The 18,834-nt window shown below is 40.2% G+C and overlaps 1 protein-coding gene across 1 annotated transcript; it reads right to left on the bottom strand.

Moving 5' to 3' along the window:
* Window positions 1-352: 352 nt before the first annotated feature.
* On the bottom strand, window positions 353-14,362 carry LOC309886114 (eosinophil peroxidase-like; the record flags this gene model as incomplete). The annotated part of the gene is made up of 13 exons (XM_082776685.1): window positions 353-608; window positions 1,099-1,336; window positions 2,173-2,343; window positions 3,670-3,922; window positions 4,464-4,624; window positions 5,819-6,134; window positions 6,228-6,428; window positions 7,071-7,200; window positions 9,961-10,078; window positions 11,839-12,014; window positions 12,647-12,740; window positions 13,350-13,427; window positions 14,356-14,362. The coding sequence occupies 13 exons, from the start codon at window positions 14,360-14,362 to the stop codon at window positions 353-355; spliced, it is 2,199 nt and encodes a 732-aa protein (XP_082632811.1).
* Between the last annotated feature and the right edge of the window lie 4,472 nt (window positions 14,363-18,834).

The following is an 18,834-nucleotide window of genomic DNA, read 5'->3' as shown; positions in this document are numbered from 1 at the left end:
ACCAGCAGAGTAAGAGTTTGAAGCAGTTTGGATAATTCTGATTGATTTCTTCATAGACACCTTTCCTATGAAGAAAGACTCCAGATATCTTGGAATAACTTATCTGACTTGGAATGTTTCCTAGAGAAGGACACATTCACAGAGGACAAAACAGATTGGACTGTCAGGGATTTTCCATCAAGTTGAAGAGGAAGAATTAGGCTGCTAAGGAGGGGATTATGAGAAGAGTAGGCTAACAGCTTGTGCGCTTCCTGTTGTGTCTGAGTGGGGCTGAATGGATGGACATACTGTATTCTGGGGGCAGGATCACTATGATGACCTTAATTCTTTTATTTCTTTAGGTAGATCAGATTTAGTATTTTTGAGAGACAAAGGAAGTCCCCTGAGTACCTTTCCTGCCACTCTCAGGTTCATCTTTCCAGGCTGAGAGATTGAGCATGTCAATCTCATGGCAGTCAACGAAGTTCTCAGGATAAGTGCTGGCTTGGAACATGTCCCGGGGTAACTTTTTGATATGAGTATTATCACAGATCACCTTCGACAGAGAAACTTTTTTCAGTGCACGTAACTGCTGCAGAGTGAAAACTCCTGGTTTCTCCCACCAGAATCTGCAATGATATTTACAGAAGCAGCTTATAGTCTCCTTCAAGGCACTTGATGCTGTTTACTTCCCAAAATGGAAATCTGGCCAAGATGAATCCCAGTTCAGATCCACCTTAATTCATAAGGCCATAAGCACAACACTTTGGAAAGAGGTGTCTCCAGGTGTGACTTCTGCCACACTCATCTGCTGGTACACAGCATCACCAGGTTGCTGGGACACAGTGACTGATCCTCCTCCCTTCTGTACGTTGAGAGCAAATGTCACCTCAAGCAGAGCCTGCTGCAGATCACCCATGGCCTGGAGCTGGTGCTCCTCAGACACGTGGGTCTGTATGGCTGGGCTGTAAGAAAGAACCCTTTGACAACTAGGGCTAAAATCAAGGTGTGAGTCCTTCTGGGAGCACTCAGTGATGTGTTAGCGATGGGCTGGATCAGTGCAAGGCATAAAATGTAACCATTTTTCCCCATAATAAATGCCATGGGAGAGCCACCTACCTGTCTCCGTCACGCAGGTTCCTGAACTGGGTGCCAATGATGCAGGCCAGGAGGGGCCCGACTCTACCCTGGGGAATGAAGGGCTCTGCAATTGCACCAATCCAAAGGTCAATATTGTCTGGTGTCCCATACAAGTCCATGAACTTCTTGGCCAATTTGGAGTTGCCTAGCACCTCAGAGAGTTCTTCTACACTTTGAGGCTGGGAGAGCCCACAGAAGCGTCTCCAGGCATTGTAACCTGCAAAAGCAGAAGCTGGTCAGGACCCATGTCTCCCCACTATCTGCTTATGCTCAGAAGCTAAACAGACCCCTGAGGTCATGAGCAACATCTGCTTCTTCACATGGCATTAAAGAATTTGGAAGACATTCTTACCTAGGTAGAGACAGTCACAACAGATGTTCTCAAAAGTTGTTTTTATATGCACATACTAACATTTTGGGTTTTCTTTACACATGACTACCAGTTCAGCCCATCCTGTCACTTAGAGCTACCTGGTGCTGATGGTGAATGCACCAGTTCTTGCAGGAGGCAAAATGCCTAGGATCAAAATTGTAGGAAAGACATTTTGTTGTGCTTATCCCAAAAACACCAATTCCTCTGCAGCACCTGGAGGCGATCATCCCCATGGGTAAAAACCACTTCTGCTCAGAGTTGTGGGTTGTCTGAAGACATAAAACGAGTCTTGATGGGCAAAGAACAGATGGTCTGTCCAGCTTAGATGAAAACTGAATTTTGTCACTTGGGTCTGTACCTTCTGTACACCACACGCTTTCTTGGCAATACACCACTGCTTCTTCCACCCTTTAATACATTATTCCAATTATCATCTTTGCTCTCCAGGTCCCTTGTCCTCTTCTTACTTCCTCAGAGAAAAATCTGTATAATAGACTCTTCTTCCCTGAGTCTGTCTATCCATTCTTCCACCTCAAATCAAAGTACTGTTTTTTTGTTTGTTTGTTTGTTTGTTTTTTCCCCATTGGTTTGGAAAAAGCTTGGTACATTCATGAAGCTGCTATAAACAACCAAGAAAAAGGAATTTTATTCACAGGATCTGTGGACTTGTGTCTCCTTACCTGGAAGGCCATGGTCTCTTCCCCGCTGCAAATTCAGGGCTGCTAGATCCAGACCCATTACAGCAGTCTGTTCAAAAAGGTGGTTCTGGAGCTCCTCAACAAGCAGTTGATTCTGTTTCATTAGTTTTGCATGATCAACAACCATGCCTCGTATCAGAGGGTCAATGCCACCTGCATTCATTGCAAATCAGGAAAGGACTTATCTTTTTACCAAGTTCCAGCTTTGATGGGCCCTTCTATGCAGCTGAAACAGTGCTGCATTAGATCATTTTTCTACTCTGAGCAGTGTAGTTCCACAATTCCATCTCAGCATATGCTAGTGCCTATGTACATATCTGCAAAGGCCAGCTGATAAGGCCCCCCTTCAGCAACCAGATTCCCTATCCCTTCCTGTCCCTCAACCTTCCTTTCTTCAACCTTAAATGAACTTGTTGCCAACCGGTACCCCCAGGTCCCTTTTTGCAGATCTGCTCCTTAGGCAGTCAGTCCCCAACACACACTGATGTACGGGGTTCCATCCAAAGTTTTGTTCTGCAATTTACTTTGTTTAGAATTAGCTATCAACTGAGAAATATTTACTGGAACATTAAATGAAAAAAAAATAAAATCAATTCATGTCTGTTTGTCTATGTCTTTTTCATAGCCATTAAGACAGAATTACAAAAACACAGTAAAACTGGCTGCATGCGTACATTTTGGTATATTTTCCATAATTAGTGAGATAATTCATTTTGGAGGAGACATTTGTCTTCCTTGGAAAGATTCATGCCTGCAGACATTAGCTGTATAAGAGCTGGATTCCATAATTCTCTTTAGAGTCATAAAGAGACCACTAGAAAGCAATTATCCTGTCTTAGCTCAGTTGGATTGATGTGTCACCCTCTGGCAATGGCTACCAACTACAGGGGGTTATAAAAAAAAAAAAAAAACTTGCTTAGTCTGGCCTAAATTTTGGTTGACTGATTTTTGGCACTGTGAATCTTGTGCCTCCCAGAACAGCATGAGCACTACAGTATTTGAGTGAAGGCACAGTGCTCACACTGTCAGGTCTCACTGAGATGATAGGCCACCTGAGACGCAGATTTGATCTGTTACATATTCTGGTTATTTACTGGCATGTTCAGAATACGAATGCAATGATGTAGTGGGTGCTCAATAACATTCAGTGACTGGAGTATTACAACATGTAATTTTGGGCAGAGCTCCTTCCCCTGGGTACAGTATAGGTTCAATGTTCTTGTGATATGTTTGGAGACAGTTCTGCAGGACTGTTCTGATGTGCCACATCTAGCAGACCACTCATTTGTCTTCAGCCCCTTGGGTAGACATGTCATGAGCAACTTTCAAGCTCAATGGCACTATAATTTCTGTTAAAAATTAAGTAAATAGAGCTAGAGCAGTTTTTGGAGTCTAGGCTTGTGTGTCTAACCAGTGTACCTCCACCTGAGTGCCTACTTCAGGACCAGATCAAGACTGCTGGCTGCCCTATGTTCTTACCTTCTGTTATAATTCTCCAAGAAGCACAAAATGTCAGATGAAGAGGGACATGGGAAAGTTGACCCATAGGCTGAAAACTGTCATCTAAACGGGATACAAAAGGCTGTACTGAGGTATGACCAAATCGGAAAGCCAAAGAGAAAACATTTGATACCGTAGGATTCATAGTCTCATTGTAACCACTGTACAAGGGTATCCACCTGTTAGTCTCCTCTCCAAGCACAAGTGGAAGATAATCCCTGTATGTTATTATCTGAAAAAGGTATAAAAGCAGAGCAAGGGGTCAGCAGCTGTAGCAGAAATGCCATCAATGTCAAAGAGAACATGGAATCTCAGTGAACATAGAATCTTAGACCAGTGGCAGAGACATTGTAAGATAGTCAGGGAAGAGAGAGAAGAAAAAAAAAAAAAAAAAAAAAAAAGCAAGCTGTAGCAATAATATGAGTCTGGCAGGAGATGCTGAGGTAAAGTAATTGATTTAAAAAAAAAAAAAAAAAGGCAGCATTAGAGAAAGGGGAGGAGGATTTTCCATGATTTCCATCCTGTTGTTACTACACAAGGTGACAAAGAGAACAGCTGAATTGAACATCTTCATATCTGCTAAAGAAAGTACACGTGGGTTTCACAAAACCTCTGGACATGCATGCTGTCTCAGGTGGACTGTGCTTATTCATGAGTTTTCAGCTCCCACAAATATCTCCATGAGTTATGCAAAGCACTATTTTTCCTCCTTTTACAGGAATAAAACCAATTTCTAAGGATGCAAGTGATAAACAGTGAGTAGTGGTTGGTACCTGAGTCATGGCAACTACGATCTTTCGACTCTCTTGGTAAAGCTTTTCGCCATCCCAGTGAGGATTTAACTTCCCCAGCTTTGTAACCAGGCGATTGTGCTCTCTGAGGAAGACAGTGTGCAGAGCAGAAAGTCCCAGGTTTTCAGTTACCCGTTTATCACCTATAAATGAAAATATTTTAGGAAGTTTGTAAGCTGCTTTTTATTTCAACTGCAGATTTTGATGTTAGGATAGACAAGCAGCAACCAATAGTGCTACTGACAGTAATGCTTGTGGTCACACTTCCTCACACTCATGACAGATATTTGTTTCCATCACAGACAATCCAGATCATTTATCCAAAAACCTTGGAAAGGGGGCTTTGGGCAATTTAAGCTAAATTGCACTTGTTCATGAAGTACCTGTAAACATATCATTTTGTGAAAATCTAACATCTGTCTTCCTCTTGTACCTCAAGGCTTTTAACTATCTTCCTTTGTATCACTGTGAATGTTTGTTTTTGAAAATCTATCTCAGTTCACTCAAGTTATGAACACCTCTGAGAGGCTTGTGAATATACTTTCAGCAGAGATGCTGGAGAGAAAACTGAGGAGATGTGGCAAAGTCCCTCAGGCAGCTTACAGAAGAAGCACCGAGTCCCTCCTCATTCAGCAAGGGGCTCTTCTCATGTGGAAGGAAAGTGACAATATTATGTAATGGGTACACGTTATATTCTTATCATTACCTTTGGAAGCTTCACATTTCTAGTTTTTTGTTTTGTTTTAATATTGTACTTATTCTGGACTACTTCACAATTTAAATCAGTACCTTTTGAGTCATTGGCTTGTTTAAAATTCAGATTGAAATTTCTAGACTTGTCTTCAGATATATGTTGGGATATTCTTAAATATTACAAATTTAGAATGTAGTATGAAGGAGTTACTAATAGAATTTAAGAGCTTTTAATTTTTAGTATTTATTGAATTGAAAACTGGTGAATTCTAGGTAGGAGGGAAAAGATCACTGAGAAGTTTTAAACTGTTATTTAAACTTTTGAAGGGGGTGAGGGAGGATTTGCTGTAACTCTTTCTGGAAATGAAAATAAAGTCACTTTTGTATTTAATTAAACAATTTAAACAATTTAATTTAAATAATTTATTTAATTAAACAAATTAAACAATTATTGTTTTGTTATTACTCTTTCTAAATTTAGGAGTGGTCTCTGTCTTTCACCTTATAAATTCACGTCTTGCAGCGCCTCATACAAATATAAAGAGACATGAGACAAGTGACCATAACAATCCTTTTTGGCTTTATGGACCATTAAAATATCACTGTTGCTCCCAGGAGAAAATTACTCCATGGATGTACCTTACCTGCTTTAAAACAGGGGATGTTCATACTCTTGTTTGTGAGTACACAAATACTTTTTGTTTTGTTCTCAAAGGGCAATAACTCCAACCCTGCATCAGTAAAGTTCTGGTTCACAGCCAACAAACCCATCCAGCTGGTCTGATTTCTAAGACTCTTTGCCACAGAGTCTTCGCTCCCATACACCATGCTGGCATCAATGAATGAGCTGACTGCATTGATCTGCTCGCGGGTAAATGTCCTGGAATTGCACACTGAAGCTGACTGGATGAACGGCATACAAGAATTTGATCTCAGCACCCGTGGGTCATCAGGGGGGAACTAAAGCAAACAAACGTAAGCAATGCCTCAGAGAAAGTTGTGTGGCTTTTTTTATTATTAAGGTGGCATGGGATGGAACAAAATTCATGGTACCTTGATTGGGAAGCAAGGGGACTTGAAGGTACAGTCGGTCTCACAGTGAAGATCCGGGTTTGCTCCTGCACCACTGGAAGGGGCTAAGTCTATATCGTGGCTGACCCACTGGCCCCAGTGCATGAAGAAAAGAGAGAGCTCTTGATCCTGAGTAACGTTCTCATTGCCTGTTCGAGCAAGTTCATTGGACACTCTTCGAACCTGCAGAAAATCAAAATTAACATGTGTGGACTATCTGTTCCAAGATGAATTTGCCTCTCAGCATAACACCTACCATGAGAACATGGCTAAGATGATCTCAGATATGTTCATAAGAGTTAGTTATGGCTTTGAACAGCCCCATGCCATGTCTCAGTTGGACTAAAATTGATGTGATTATAGCCTCCAGCCCTTTTGCAGCACCATCTTAACTCCACAATCACTCAGCCAAGCCTCACTTCATGGCAGGCTCAATGTGAGGTATGTGCACATACCCATAAAGACAAGATGGCTTAGGAACAGCCAAGCCTCCTTGCATGTATAAAAATCCTGTTGTATCTGAGTACACCCTGGTGCTGTCTGCACCAAACCCGAAAATGCACACTTCTGAAAGTATTTTGATGTTGCCCTGGCTTTGCTTAGTGAAGTACTTGCGTCATTGTTTCTCATCTCTGTCTCTGACAAACACATGAGCCCATGCCACAACTTCATTTCAGAAAACAATCTCTAAGTTAGTACCTGATTTAGCAGCCAATTTACACTCTAGGTGTTGTCATTGTTTCACTTCTGATGAAAGTGAATAACTTTCTGCTTCCTGAGGGCAACGTTCACTACTATTACTCAGACAAGAGTAACTGTTCTCACCAGTGGGAGTGGAAATCCATTGTAAAGCTTTCCTTCACTTACTCCTCTGGGAACAGACACTCCATCTTCATATGCCGCTGGGAGCCAGCGAACAAATGCATGGTTGGAGGCCCCAAAATGAGAATGCTTTCTGGAACATCACAAGAAGAAATGCAAACACTGGTATTATTTCATAGATAATTTAATTATTTCAGGCATGTAGACAAATGCTTTCCAGGCCTTTAATCCATGTCTGATTATTCCAGTAACGAAGGTGATAGCCAGAAAACACTGAGAAGTAAACAATACCAAGATTATGACTGATTATTATTATAAATTCCAAATAAAATTAATATAATGTCATGAGGAATCTTTTCTTATTTTTTTCTAAGTTTATTTATTGAAGTTTATCTAAATAAACTTTTTAAAAAAATAAGATTCCTCATGACATTAAATTAATTTTATTTGGAATTTATATCTCTCTAGCACCTTGCTCACACAAAATCACAGTCTCACAGTAAGGCCATCATCAATTATCAGGGTGGCCATGCTTTGTCCAGTTGAGGCTTGGAAGCCTCAAAGGATGAAGATCCTCCACCAAAGGATGAAGGTCTCTCACCTCAGTGGGGACCAGTCCCAAGGCTGCTCCTTCGGGAAGTTTTCCCCTTGTCCAGCATGAACAGCTCAAAGTGCTATCTGCAGTTATAGTAAGTATATTTTCCCACATTAATTAGAAGAATTTGACTCCATTGTTTAGTAACTACACTTCAAATAGCTGATGCAGATACTAGATCTGCTTTTGGCCTCCTCCTAGCCAAACTACAGAAGCCTAGCTTCCTTCACCCCTTCTCAGGGGCCATGTGCTCTAGGCCCCTGATATTCCTGAAAGTCCTCTGCTAAATCCTCACTAGTTTTTTTTGCATCCCTCATGAATTATGGACTATCCAAAACTGGACCCTCTATCTGCACGTCATGTTCCTCCTCCTCCTTCTATAGTCCAATATGTCATGGGCCCTATTTGCAGTACAAATGAATAGTTGCAAGGTGAGAGCATTCTTAAACTTATCTGTGTGCCTACCAGTTTTGAAGACAGGTTTCCTCAGCTGACTTGGCACAATAAGAGAGTTAGTCCTGGTTGTGACTTGAAACACTAAAAGCAAATTCCTTGTAGGGAGCTATGAAGCATCAGATTTTTTCCCCAAACATCCTTTGAAATCACTCAGTTACTAAACTCAAGGTTAACTTCAGTTAACTAGGCAATCTTGAAAGGAGGTAGGTTATACATTTCTACACTATAACTACGTTATCAATAACATTAGTAAAACTTGTTCAGAAGAACAATAATACTGGTTGAGCTAATGATCTGTGACTCTAGGGACACAGTAAAACAGGCTATTTTGATGAAGATAGTTACTGAATATCAGCTTATGCACATCAACTGTCTGTGTATAAGCTTTTAAATCAATAAACACAGAGTAATACCTGTCTATACTGAAAAAGGGGTAGTATACCCAGAATTCACACCAACGTGCTGTGAAATTAGAGCATGCCCTAGAACAAATGCCACACTATAGCTGAAGCAATTACAAAATAAATAAATCGGTACAGAGCCCATTACCACCACAGCTTGTTTTGATTGCTATTATTGTCCTTACAGGAAATTTTTGCAGAGTATTCAAGCACTATCTCATGGTGTGCATCTCAGGCTGAGCAAAATCCATTTTAAATGATCTTTATATAACACAGAGTGCCTTTGTTACTGAGTATCTTGTTATCTCACTGGATTAGGAAGCCAGAAGACAACCCTACCGTGAGCCTAAGAAACAGCATGGGCATAGCTGCTCTTTGGGTGCTGAAGCCTCTGTGGATGGAGTGAAAGTACAGATTAACCATAATGCCAGCACTGAGTATGAGCTCCCCGCACAGGTCATATAGAGCTGTGATGTCCAATCATATCTGGGGTGTGGAGTTAGCACATCAGGCAGCAAATCTGTGGTAGACCAGGACAGTATGCTTTGCTTTCCAAGTATCAAGCTAGAAATTTTCTGCTCATCAAAAATCCCAACCAAACAAAAACAAACAAAAAGCTATCAAGGAGAAACAAACCAAAGTATGATCCTAGGTTTGAACCAGGAAGTAAGAATGCCCAGAAAAGTGAAAAACTCTTTTTTCCAGCTTAAAGTATCGTGCTATGCAGAGCTAAAAAGCCAAGAATGAAAGTCTTTTGATGCATAAGAATGGGAAGCAAATAAGAGTATGTACTTGGATAGCCACAGATATGCTGAGAGTTATAAAGATGTGTTTATACAAACCAGGCACTAAAATTAGTCTCATGTGCCATAATTCTTAGTGGAGTATAACAAACAAGGATTATTTATATTCGCAGGACCCATGAGACCTATGTTTTTAAAAATATTTTTTAGGTAGTATGTCCAAGAAATCTGAAGTTAAAAATTTTTTATAATCAACACTCATCAGGTTCAAAACTTGGAGTCTCCCTAAGGCTGGGAAAATCAATATTACTAGTATTACAAAGGAGGAAGGGGAGGTTTTCTGGGACCTCAAACAGAGAGTGTGGTAGGATTCCATAGTCCCCAAATATTCTTTCCTCAACTTTTGACCTTCCCCACCCCAGGAATTCCTTTCCTTCAGCCAAAGCAATGTATGGAGAGCAGTGGACTTATATGCAAAATTTTCAAGACATGTCTTTTTTCCTGCCAGGTATAAGTAGAAATGAAACATCTGATACTGGCATCACTAAAAAATAATAATAATAATTAAAAAACAAACAAACAAAAAACAACAGATATTTCACTCTTCTTGTCCTTTTGAAAGGTACACAAATGACTTTAAGATTTCTAACCAAGTCAATGCATAAACTGGAAACTCCTTGCCCACACACAGATCCTACCTGTTGTTACACTCTCCAGTAATGGTCCGGTAAATATCATCCTCTGGGCATTTAATAGAATGATAGTCACAGCCAGTTTCTCTGGAAATCATCTCCTTCTGTTTTCTGTCTAGGAGGTCTGCAAAAGAAACCATGCAAAATAACATTCACTCTTATTGTATCTTTTTGGTATTCTAAGTTAATGCTTGAAATTTCTGTATCCCTAGTAAGGTCAGCATCCACTGCACCAACATCAAATGTTATTTAAAACTTCCTCTGATTTAAACTGTATTCCACAAGAAGAATGCATTTTCTGCCATTCTGTTACCAATATCTGCCTACTTCATCTCTCAGCAACGCGAGAATCTTGGCATGGGAAACAGTGGGTCTATGCTGAAAATGTCAGCAACTAACTCCCACCAGATAACACTTCTTCTCAGGGATTTAAACTTGTACAATGGCTTTAACAAGCTCAGTGAATTTTCTCTGAAGATGAATCACAAATGGAGAAGGTTCATGCACTGACTTTTGGTGTCTAGAGTTGACAGCTTTCCTGAAGTTACTTAGGGGTAGTTACATTGAAGTTCAGCTTATGATTCATCTGACCAAATGCAGGTCTTCACTTATCCCTGTTCTATTACAGACATTTATCACATGGCATTTATTGGCCTAAGAACACATACGCAAAAAGTTGCTGAGTACCAGCTGATATGCAGTAACTGGTTTCCTCATAATAACTTCTGCCTGTCTGTCTCTCTGTGCCACAGACCATTAGCTCATCCAGAATTACTCTGCTCTTACTAAGTCTAGTAACTACAAAAAAAAAAAAAAAAAAGAAGAGGAGATGTGAGATACTATGAGAATAGTGGTAAGGCTGTGAGGCTTAGTAGGAAAGGATGACACCACAGAGCTCAGCACTAGTGAAGTTGTCTTAAACAAGAACTTCTTTGCACCAGCAAATTGTCAGCATCAGCTTGATGGTGGGCATGTTGCAGCTGCCAATTACCTGGCATTGCAGCCTGTGCTTTAGCAGCTGTGCTCAGCTCAAAGACTCCAGATGGCTGGTTCACACTCCTCAGCTGTGACACAATGTACCTCCAACATCAGCAAGGTCACATGACAATTGTTTTATTTGTTCTAGGAATTAATCCATTGGGAATAAAACAAGGAATACAGTCAGGACCACTGCAATAATTTGAAGAGCCCCGTTTGGTTGATATCTCAGAAACGTTCAGGCAGAATAGATGAGAAATTGCTCATCTGTATGTCCTTTATATTCTCTAGCACAGGCAAGGCTGGGTTGACTAGAGGCACACTAGCTGTGATCTGAGTCAGGACTGTGGAAATATAACAGCTGTGTTTCCATTGTTAATTTGATCCCTAAAACCTTTTGTCATCTCTGGGCAAGGAAAGCTGGGATGGCATGGAATAACTTTCCAGGAGATTTGGAGACCATCATCACCAGCAAAGTTTTACATTTGACTGGGAACAAAATCATGAGCATGTAGATGTGCTTCTGTCCTTGGAGGCTAGAGTCTCTTGACATTCAGCATGGTTTGTCGCAGATTTATTCTACTTATTCTTAGCAACCTTGTTACTACCCCATTCACTCTAGGTTTTGTTTTTTTTTAATCATCAAAGATATGAGTTGAAAGAGGCAGTGCCAAACTGATGATTAATACACCAGGTGGTCTGGGTCTGCCTCTGAACACACTTTATCTTTCCACTACTTACAGAGTCTACTCACCCAGGACCATAAAGTCAAACAGAACCAGCTTTGTTTCTGTAGGGAAGGGCTTTATAACCAGTTGTTTGGATCATGGCAGAGCTGCTCTCTAATGTGCCTGCTGTGATAGCTTTTCTGCTGTTGGCAAGATATTTTGGACTAAACCACATTACCTGTAACATTGAATCTCCCCTTCCCAAGCAGCTGCAGCTTTCCTTTGAGGAGTTTCAAGGTAGTTTCCAAATAGTCAGCAGCACGGACTGCACATCTGGTTCTTCCTACAGGCTCCTTTAAGTGCTTCAGGAAATCCATGGAGCTGGCAACTTTTTCCTCTAGTTTTTGCTTTAAACTGAACAGGAAAGAGCCCCATGAAGTGACATCTTCTGCCCTGCAGGGCTGGTGTACTTAGTCATAACTGACTACTCATCAGGTTTGCATATCTCTATCTTAGGTAAATTTTGGAAAACAAGTCATTGTAATCCCTTTCAAGTTTGCTTTACATCCTTGTCACAATGAGTCCTGTTAAACTATATGAAAAGCTAGAAAAAAAAAATCTGTGGAAAACTGAGTTATTCAGTCACTGGATAAAACTTTACATTTAGGATGTCCTAATATATATTCTGTGAACAGAAACTGCCTTGGATATGCTGCTTCTGTTCCTGGCCCCAGGAATCTTTTGTAGAAAAAGGGACTCGTCCCCAAAACAGCCTGCTGCCTGGAACTGGCTTTCGGGGACAATACAAATGGTATAAACCAGTTCCTGGTTTTTGACTCCCTTTAACTTTAGTGACACAGAAACAGCATGCTCATACCACTAGACACCAGATCCAGCCATACTGAGGAAAAGGACCTCTTCAACTGTAACAGGGAGAGTCCTTAGATAAAGGTGTCTCCTTAATAGACACACACTGGAGAGAAGAACAAATATATTTCCTCTTATTGCCTTATAATGTTGAAGCTGTTGTGCAAAAAAAGACTCACCTTTTTCGGGCACGTAAGTATGCTGAATCCACCAGCTGCCTGGCTTCATTTATGGTGCTCAGGAGAGATGAGTCTGATAGCACTTCCAAGTGCTCTACTCAAAAAAGGCAGAAATTGAGGATACTTTGATACTTTGTAGTGCACACCAGGAGCTACACATCCCACTCTATCTCTGGGTGCTGGGGCACATTGACTCACTTTACTTGCAATTCTCACTATGTTTTTAGCACTACTTTGACAGATTTGTCTGTTCCTCCTGTTCACCTGCTTTGTCCCATCACTAAGGTCATGAAAGTTATAGGACAGTAAGTGACTATAAAGTGATAGCTTATTATCCATGTCATACTTGACTCTGTTGGCTTTGGGACATCTTTAGAGAGTTAATTTTCACCCTTCTTTTTGAAGTTATTCTTCCCCTTAAGAAGGGACATTCACTTAAGATATAACATGGAAGAAGCCAAATATATGGTCTGTGACCAGTTTTACTGTCATAAAATGATACTCACGCCCTCAGAAGACCCAACAAGACAAGCTTCTTAGGCATTGATTTCATTGTCAGTGGGCAATGAAATGAAGGGTATTTCAAACTTATATTGGAGCTATGACTAACTAGGAAATCAGACTGACTGAGTTTTGACTCAAATGGCCAATAAAACATCACATTTTTTCAAGCACAATATCAGCAGGAGGAAAACAAACTTACGATTTAATGAGGAGTCCAATGGCCCAACTAAGCAGAAGGTGATGATTACTCCTTGCAGAGTTACTATCAGTTTTATGCCTAGAGAGAAACAAAACATAATAATTCTCAGTTCACATAAATGAATGGGCAGAGCTTCCCTGAACCATCAGAAGGGATTGACAGGCCTTGTTTGGTTGGAGTATTTCTTTCATGACCCAGGAATAAAATACAGAACCCCTCTGATCAGGTTTGTAGGTGGGATTCTGACTTGCAAAGACAGTAGCTGCAGGTCTTGGTGGGACACAAGGCTGTACCTGTGATGTAGGACATTTAATAAATTGCACTGAGTAATTGCCAAGGAGATAGCAAAATACAGTTCAACCTTCAGTGACAAGGGTTGTCAGGAAAGTGTATTGGAAGAGGGCAGTGTCCCACTGTACGGAGATTGGGAGGGTCCGTTGCAGGTGGCTGGTGTGAAGGAGACTCCATAAATTCATGGTCAGCCTGCCCTCTCTTCCCCTTCTCAGTCTTGTTACTGATGAGGAGGCAAATCTAGCACTGGTCCTCCAGACTTTATATATACAGTAGCAGAATGACTTCCTTGGAAGGAATTACTTAACAAAAAGGTTGTAATTATGTATATATATAAAGCCATTTAGTCAATATTTTAACAGTTTAGAACAGGAAATAAAGATAAAATTTGGAGGAACTGGTGAAATTCTCATCATGAGCCAGGCTATTTGTATTTGCAGCCTAGGGAAATTCTTCACAGGGATTGACAGCTGCTTATTCCTTGCAGTCTTTTACTGCCGTGTATTGCTATGTGAGGGAGGAAAACTCGTTTTTCTCACTTCTCAAAATATATGTATTTCAGGTATGCTGGGAGAAGTAAGTAGAGACACCAGCTCCTAATGCTCTACTCTGTGTCCTCATCTCCTTGGGCTCAGTTAAGGAATGCATCAATACCCACACCAGAAATACCAAACTGGTTAAATACAGACTTAAGATTAAAAAGCACTGATCTTACCTTCCATCTCTGCAGAGTTCAAAACACTGGGAAACTAGCCAGTCATTTATAACATCTGCAGCAGGGCAGAAATCAGCTGGGTCTGAGCTGGGTGTGGCGAAAAAGGGAGAACTTGGGACCAGGTTGAGCCAAGAGGAAATATCTGCTGGTTTACTTTCCTGAATTAAGAAAGGTGCACACACCTCTATCCCTTTTTGGTAAATGTGTACTTCCTTTTTGAAAAAAATAAAATAAATAAATAAATAAAATTGGGGGGGGGGGGGGGAAACAGTAAAAAGGGAAAAAGAATAAAGGCACACATTTCTTTTCTGCAAGGTGAAAGGGAACATCTTAATTTTATGAAGGTATAAGATGATGGTGAAATTTGGCTTCTTTTTTCCTTTTGGTTGACGTGTCTGCTGGTTTAGAAAGCCAGAGATGTGTCATTTTGCCAACATGTGTTTGCAGAGTATGCAAAGGTCAAAATAAGCATGTCTGCCTGGTGGACCTGTGGGCTTGCATGCAATTTCTCTGTGAGTGCCCTGTATTTTCAGAATATGCGTTATGAACTGCTGACCATAAGTGTGCAGAAGAAGGCTGCATGCATTTGTCATAGCACTATACAAAACCATAAGCAGTAACCAACCATCAGAATCTGTAGATTTGGCAGGAGTGAAGACATGATATTTATAAAAAATTAAAAAAAAATTGCAACCTTATTTTAAAGTGACATAGTTGAGTAAGTGCCATTTCAGGTACTTGCCAAAATTTGTATCAAGGAAAACCAAAGTTGTATCCCATTTCAAATTGCTTAATAACATTATTAGTATAATTAAAAACTTGTCAGATCATCAATGATTTGGAAATTAAAATAAAATCTCTGTTCATAATTGTGGATGAAAAACACTGGACAAAGAACAAGGCAGTTGCACAGAACAAGGTGGATCAGTAGGAAAAAGGGCTGCACTTCAGTGGGCAAACAGGAAGGTAGAAGCAAGAATTTACTTCTTTGAACATCAGTCAGGATTATTTCAAAAGACAATGCTCATGATCACAATGTGGAAAAAAAAAGAAAAAAAAAAAAAAAGAAAAAAAAACATCCTACATAAGGCACTTGTGCCAGGTAAAGCTATATTCAGAAAATAAGAGTACTCTGTTTTAAATTCAGTTTAAGTAGCCAAATTTTTAGGCTCAGACAAGCTTTTTCAGAAGCCCATCAATTTACCGAAAAGAAAATTAAGTACTGACTTAGAGCGTACATATATCTGAACACCTCTACCAGTGGTGAAGTACTTAAAACATATCTTAGTGCGAAAATGAAGAGCACATATCTATCCTTCCTTTTCTTCCACCAGTAAGCCAAATGCCTACACATGGTCTTGCCTTCTTCAGTGCAGAAGCAGGCACCTCCATCCTGTCCAAGTCACTGGGGGACTTGAAATGATTACTTCTGCCACACTATGAACTGACTCTTCATTCTACCAGGAAAGATGGAACAAGTGCAAAATTATATAAATTAAACCCAGAAGAATAATCAAAAATAAGACAAAAATTTTGAAAGATAAGAATGAATCATCCACAAAAGATACTGCTATAATTTATTCATCTTTGATTTCTTAATAATTTCAGCTTGAGATCAGATAGGTGAGATGGGTGAGTGTAAGAATGTTACTGTGGAATAATAAACTCTTTTCATTAGCAGCAAGGGCCCAGAACTCCTTACGATAGGAAGACTAAAGTCACCAAAAGACAGGGACAAAAATAAGCAAAAGGAGAGAGGTTTACACACAGCACATAACTGTGAAACCATTGAGCATAGAATGAGTCCAGAGACTGATCAGACAAATTAATGGAAGAAAGAACCTTCCAAAGTGGATTAGACACAAAGACACCAATATAGTTCAGGTATCCCAGAACTACAAACTGCAGACAGGAGGTGGAGGAGAAATCACATGGTATGTTTTCTCAGCTGAATTTTCCGCTCCTATGATCATATCTAACTCTCTCTCTATTCCACATATGAAAACACTAGATATGAGTGGATGAAGAAGTGCTCCAGTGTTCAAAGAGAGATCAAGTGATTCATGTCTGAATAACAGGTTCTTTAGTTAGTTTTATACCCACTCTGAATTAGTTTCTTTGAGACCAGGCTTTGATAGTTTGCTTACAAGAATATAATTGGAAGCAGAGCCAAAAGCACCACTGGGTCTTATCTGTGGTATCTTTATCTTTCTTCAAAGTACCTGCTGCCCTGATTGGTTTGGCATGGTTTCTTGAGAAGCCAGTGTTGACTCTTGCTCATCATCTTGGCAGTTAAATAATCAAACACTTGGTCAGTGTTGGTAGAACTTTATCCAAGAATTGAATGAATTTCCTAGTTCTTCCTTCTGAAGTGAGAAATTTGTCCTGTTCAGTGTCCTTCATTTTCATCCAGCCCTTCTCCTAGAAAAATGTCACAGGCTTGAAGACTCTATCAAAGAGTTTAGTTTCCTCAGTTCTTTAAAAATGAGGTTCAATATTTTTGAAAACATCTCATTTGTATAAATTCAATGCTGATAGATTGCTTTTTGCCAGTATTATGAAAACCACCTGATTTGCATTGACTTTTAAAGTGCAGACTGTTGCCAGAAGGGTAGTAAGTATTTTTGTCATCAGAAGTCACAGGCTGACAGCAGTCCAGTGCATTGTGCACCTGCTTTTTTGGTTGTCTTTTTTTTTGTTTGTTTGTTTATTTGTTTTTACTCCTAGATGCATTTATTGAATGATCTTTGAGGGCAGCCAGGCTTTGTGGCAGGTGGTGGCAACAGCATCATCTACATGGGGGTGACAACCTCTCTTTGCCGTTGGACATTAAACAAATGGGAATTTTGAGCCTCCATGTGTGGAAGTGGGAGTGGGGAACAATGGATGTCTCAGCAGGTCATACTAGAGGAAAGAGTGTTGCATTTTTTGTGTGAAAATCCCACAGGTTGTGCCCAGAAGCTGCAGGTAAAGAGCAAAACCATGGTCAACGTATGTTTGTGAGCTGTGTGCTAAATGTTGTACCACATTCACTGGCACTCCAAGGCAACCATAGCACCAATTCCCTGCCCTGTACTGGCTGCAAAGATTTCAGAAGCATTTCATTATTGCAGAATACTTTATGACACCACGATGATTCAGTGTCAGAATTGCAAAAGGAGTACATCACTGATCTTAAAAAAGTGAAATCTTACTTCTGAACAGCAAAAGAAAAATACGTAATGTACCAGGAATTAATTCTGTTCTGTTTGCTCAGAAATAGTTACTGTTCAGTGTAAACCCTTCTCTGTGTCACTACTGTTATTTATGATCATTCTATAGAACATTATACAAGCTGTTGTGGAGAGACTGACATTCAAGAGGAACTTCTTACTGATGATCAACCATGTAAATCCCAAAAGATTAAGTATCCAGTCCTTCCTAGTGTTTAAATATTTTCACAGATCTTACTGAGACAAAATAAATAGATAAATATACAAAGAAGAAAACTGCAAACAAATATGCATCACGTTAAATCAAATATTTATATATGTGTGAAGGTTAGGTTTTTGGGAACTGAAAATACAATGCCTTTTTTCCAGTCCTAAAATGAAATTCAGAATCAAAAGCAGAAGCTGGTACTAGAGGCGCTCTGCTCACCCTGACTGACGATCTACCACGTCCATCCAGCTTTCTACATATAAACTGTACTTATGCAGAATTCTAGGTATCTCAGGGTGATTTTGCTAAATTGCTTTTGTATTTTAGGCTATACATCAGGAAAAGGTTCTTGACTGAGAGGGTGGTTGCACACTGGAACAGGCTCCCCAGTGAAGTAGTCACTGCACCAAGCCTGTCTGAATTCAAGAAGAGATTGGACTGTGCACTTAGTCACATGGTCTGAATTTTTGGGTAGACCTGTGCAGTGCCAAGAGTTGGGTTTGATGATCCTTATGGGTCCCTTCCAACTTGGGATATTCGATGATTCTATGATTCTATTTTTGACATGTATCATTGCAGTTGCATTAGTGCCTCAGTGAAGCCTAAACCCCCAAGCTGCCCTTGGAACAGTGAAACTGCAAAGACAGGGACACTGTCTGCCTTCAGAGGTGTGCATTGTCACTTACAGGTGGCCCAATGCCCATTCCCAAGGTTGAAGTAACCTGACATTTGCATTGCAAGTGTGACACTAGATGTGTCCTGCCAATTACTCCAGCTCAGGTCTAAGTACAGTACCCAGGGCTTCCAACTGCCCACAGGCAAGTTGACTCATGTCACCTGCAGCTAGGAGTTATGGTTCTTCAGTGCAATCTTTTGAGCTTTTGAGCATTGCCTACCAATGCTGATCACCATTCAGCAAAGCATACAAGACATCTGGGCAGCCAGGGCATTCATTATCCATTAATTAGCCTATCTCAACTGCAATAGCCTCTCTGTCAGATCTTCTCTCTGTTCTGAGTGAATAGAAGTTTGAGAATTCTTCTCTTTCAGACTCTTATT

This window comes from Aythya marila (assembly GCF_965140915.1).
Source record: "Aythya marila genome assembly, chromosome: 20".
Lineage (NCBI taxonomy): Eukaryota > Metazoa > Chordata > Aves > Anseriformes > Anatidae > Aythya > Aythya marila.
The sequence above is the reverse complement of the archived record's forward strand: the minus strand, read 5'-3'. Positions and strand labels throughout refer to the sequence as shown.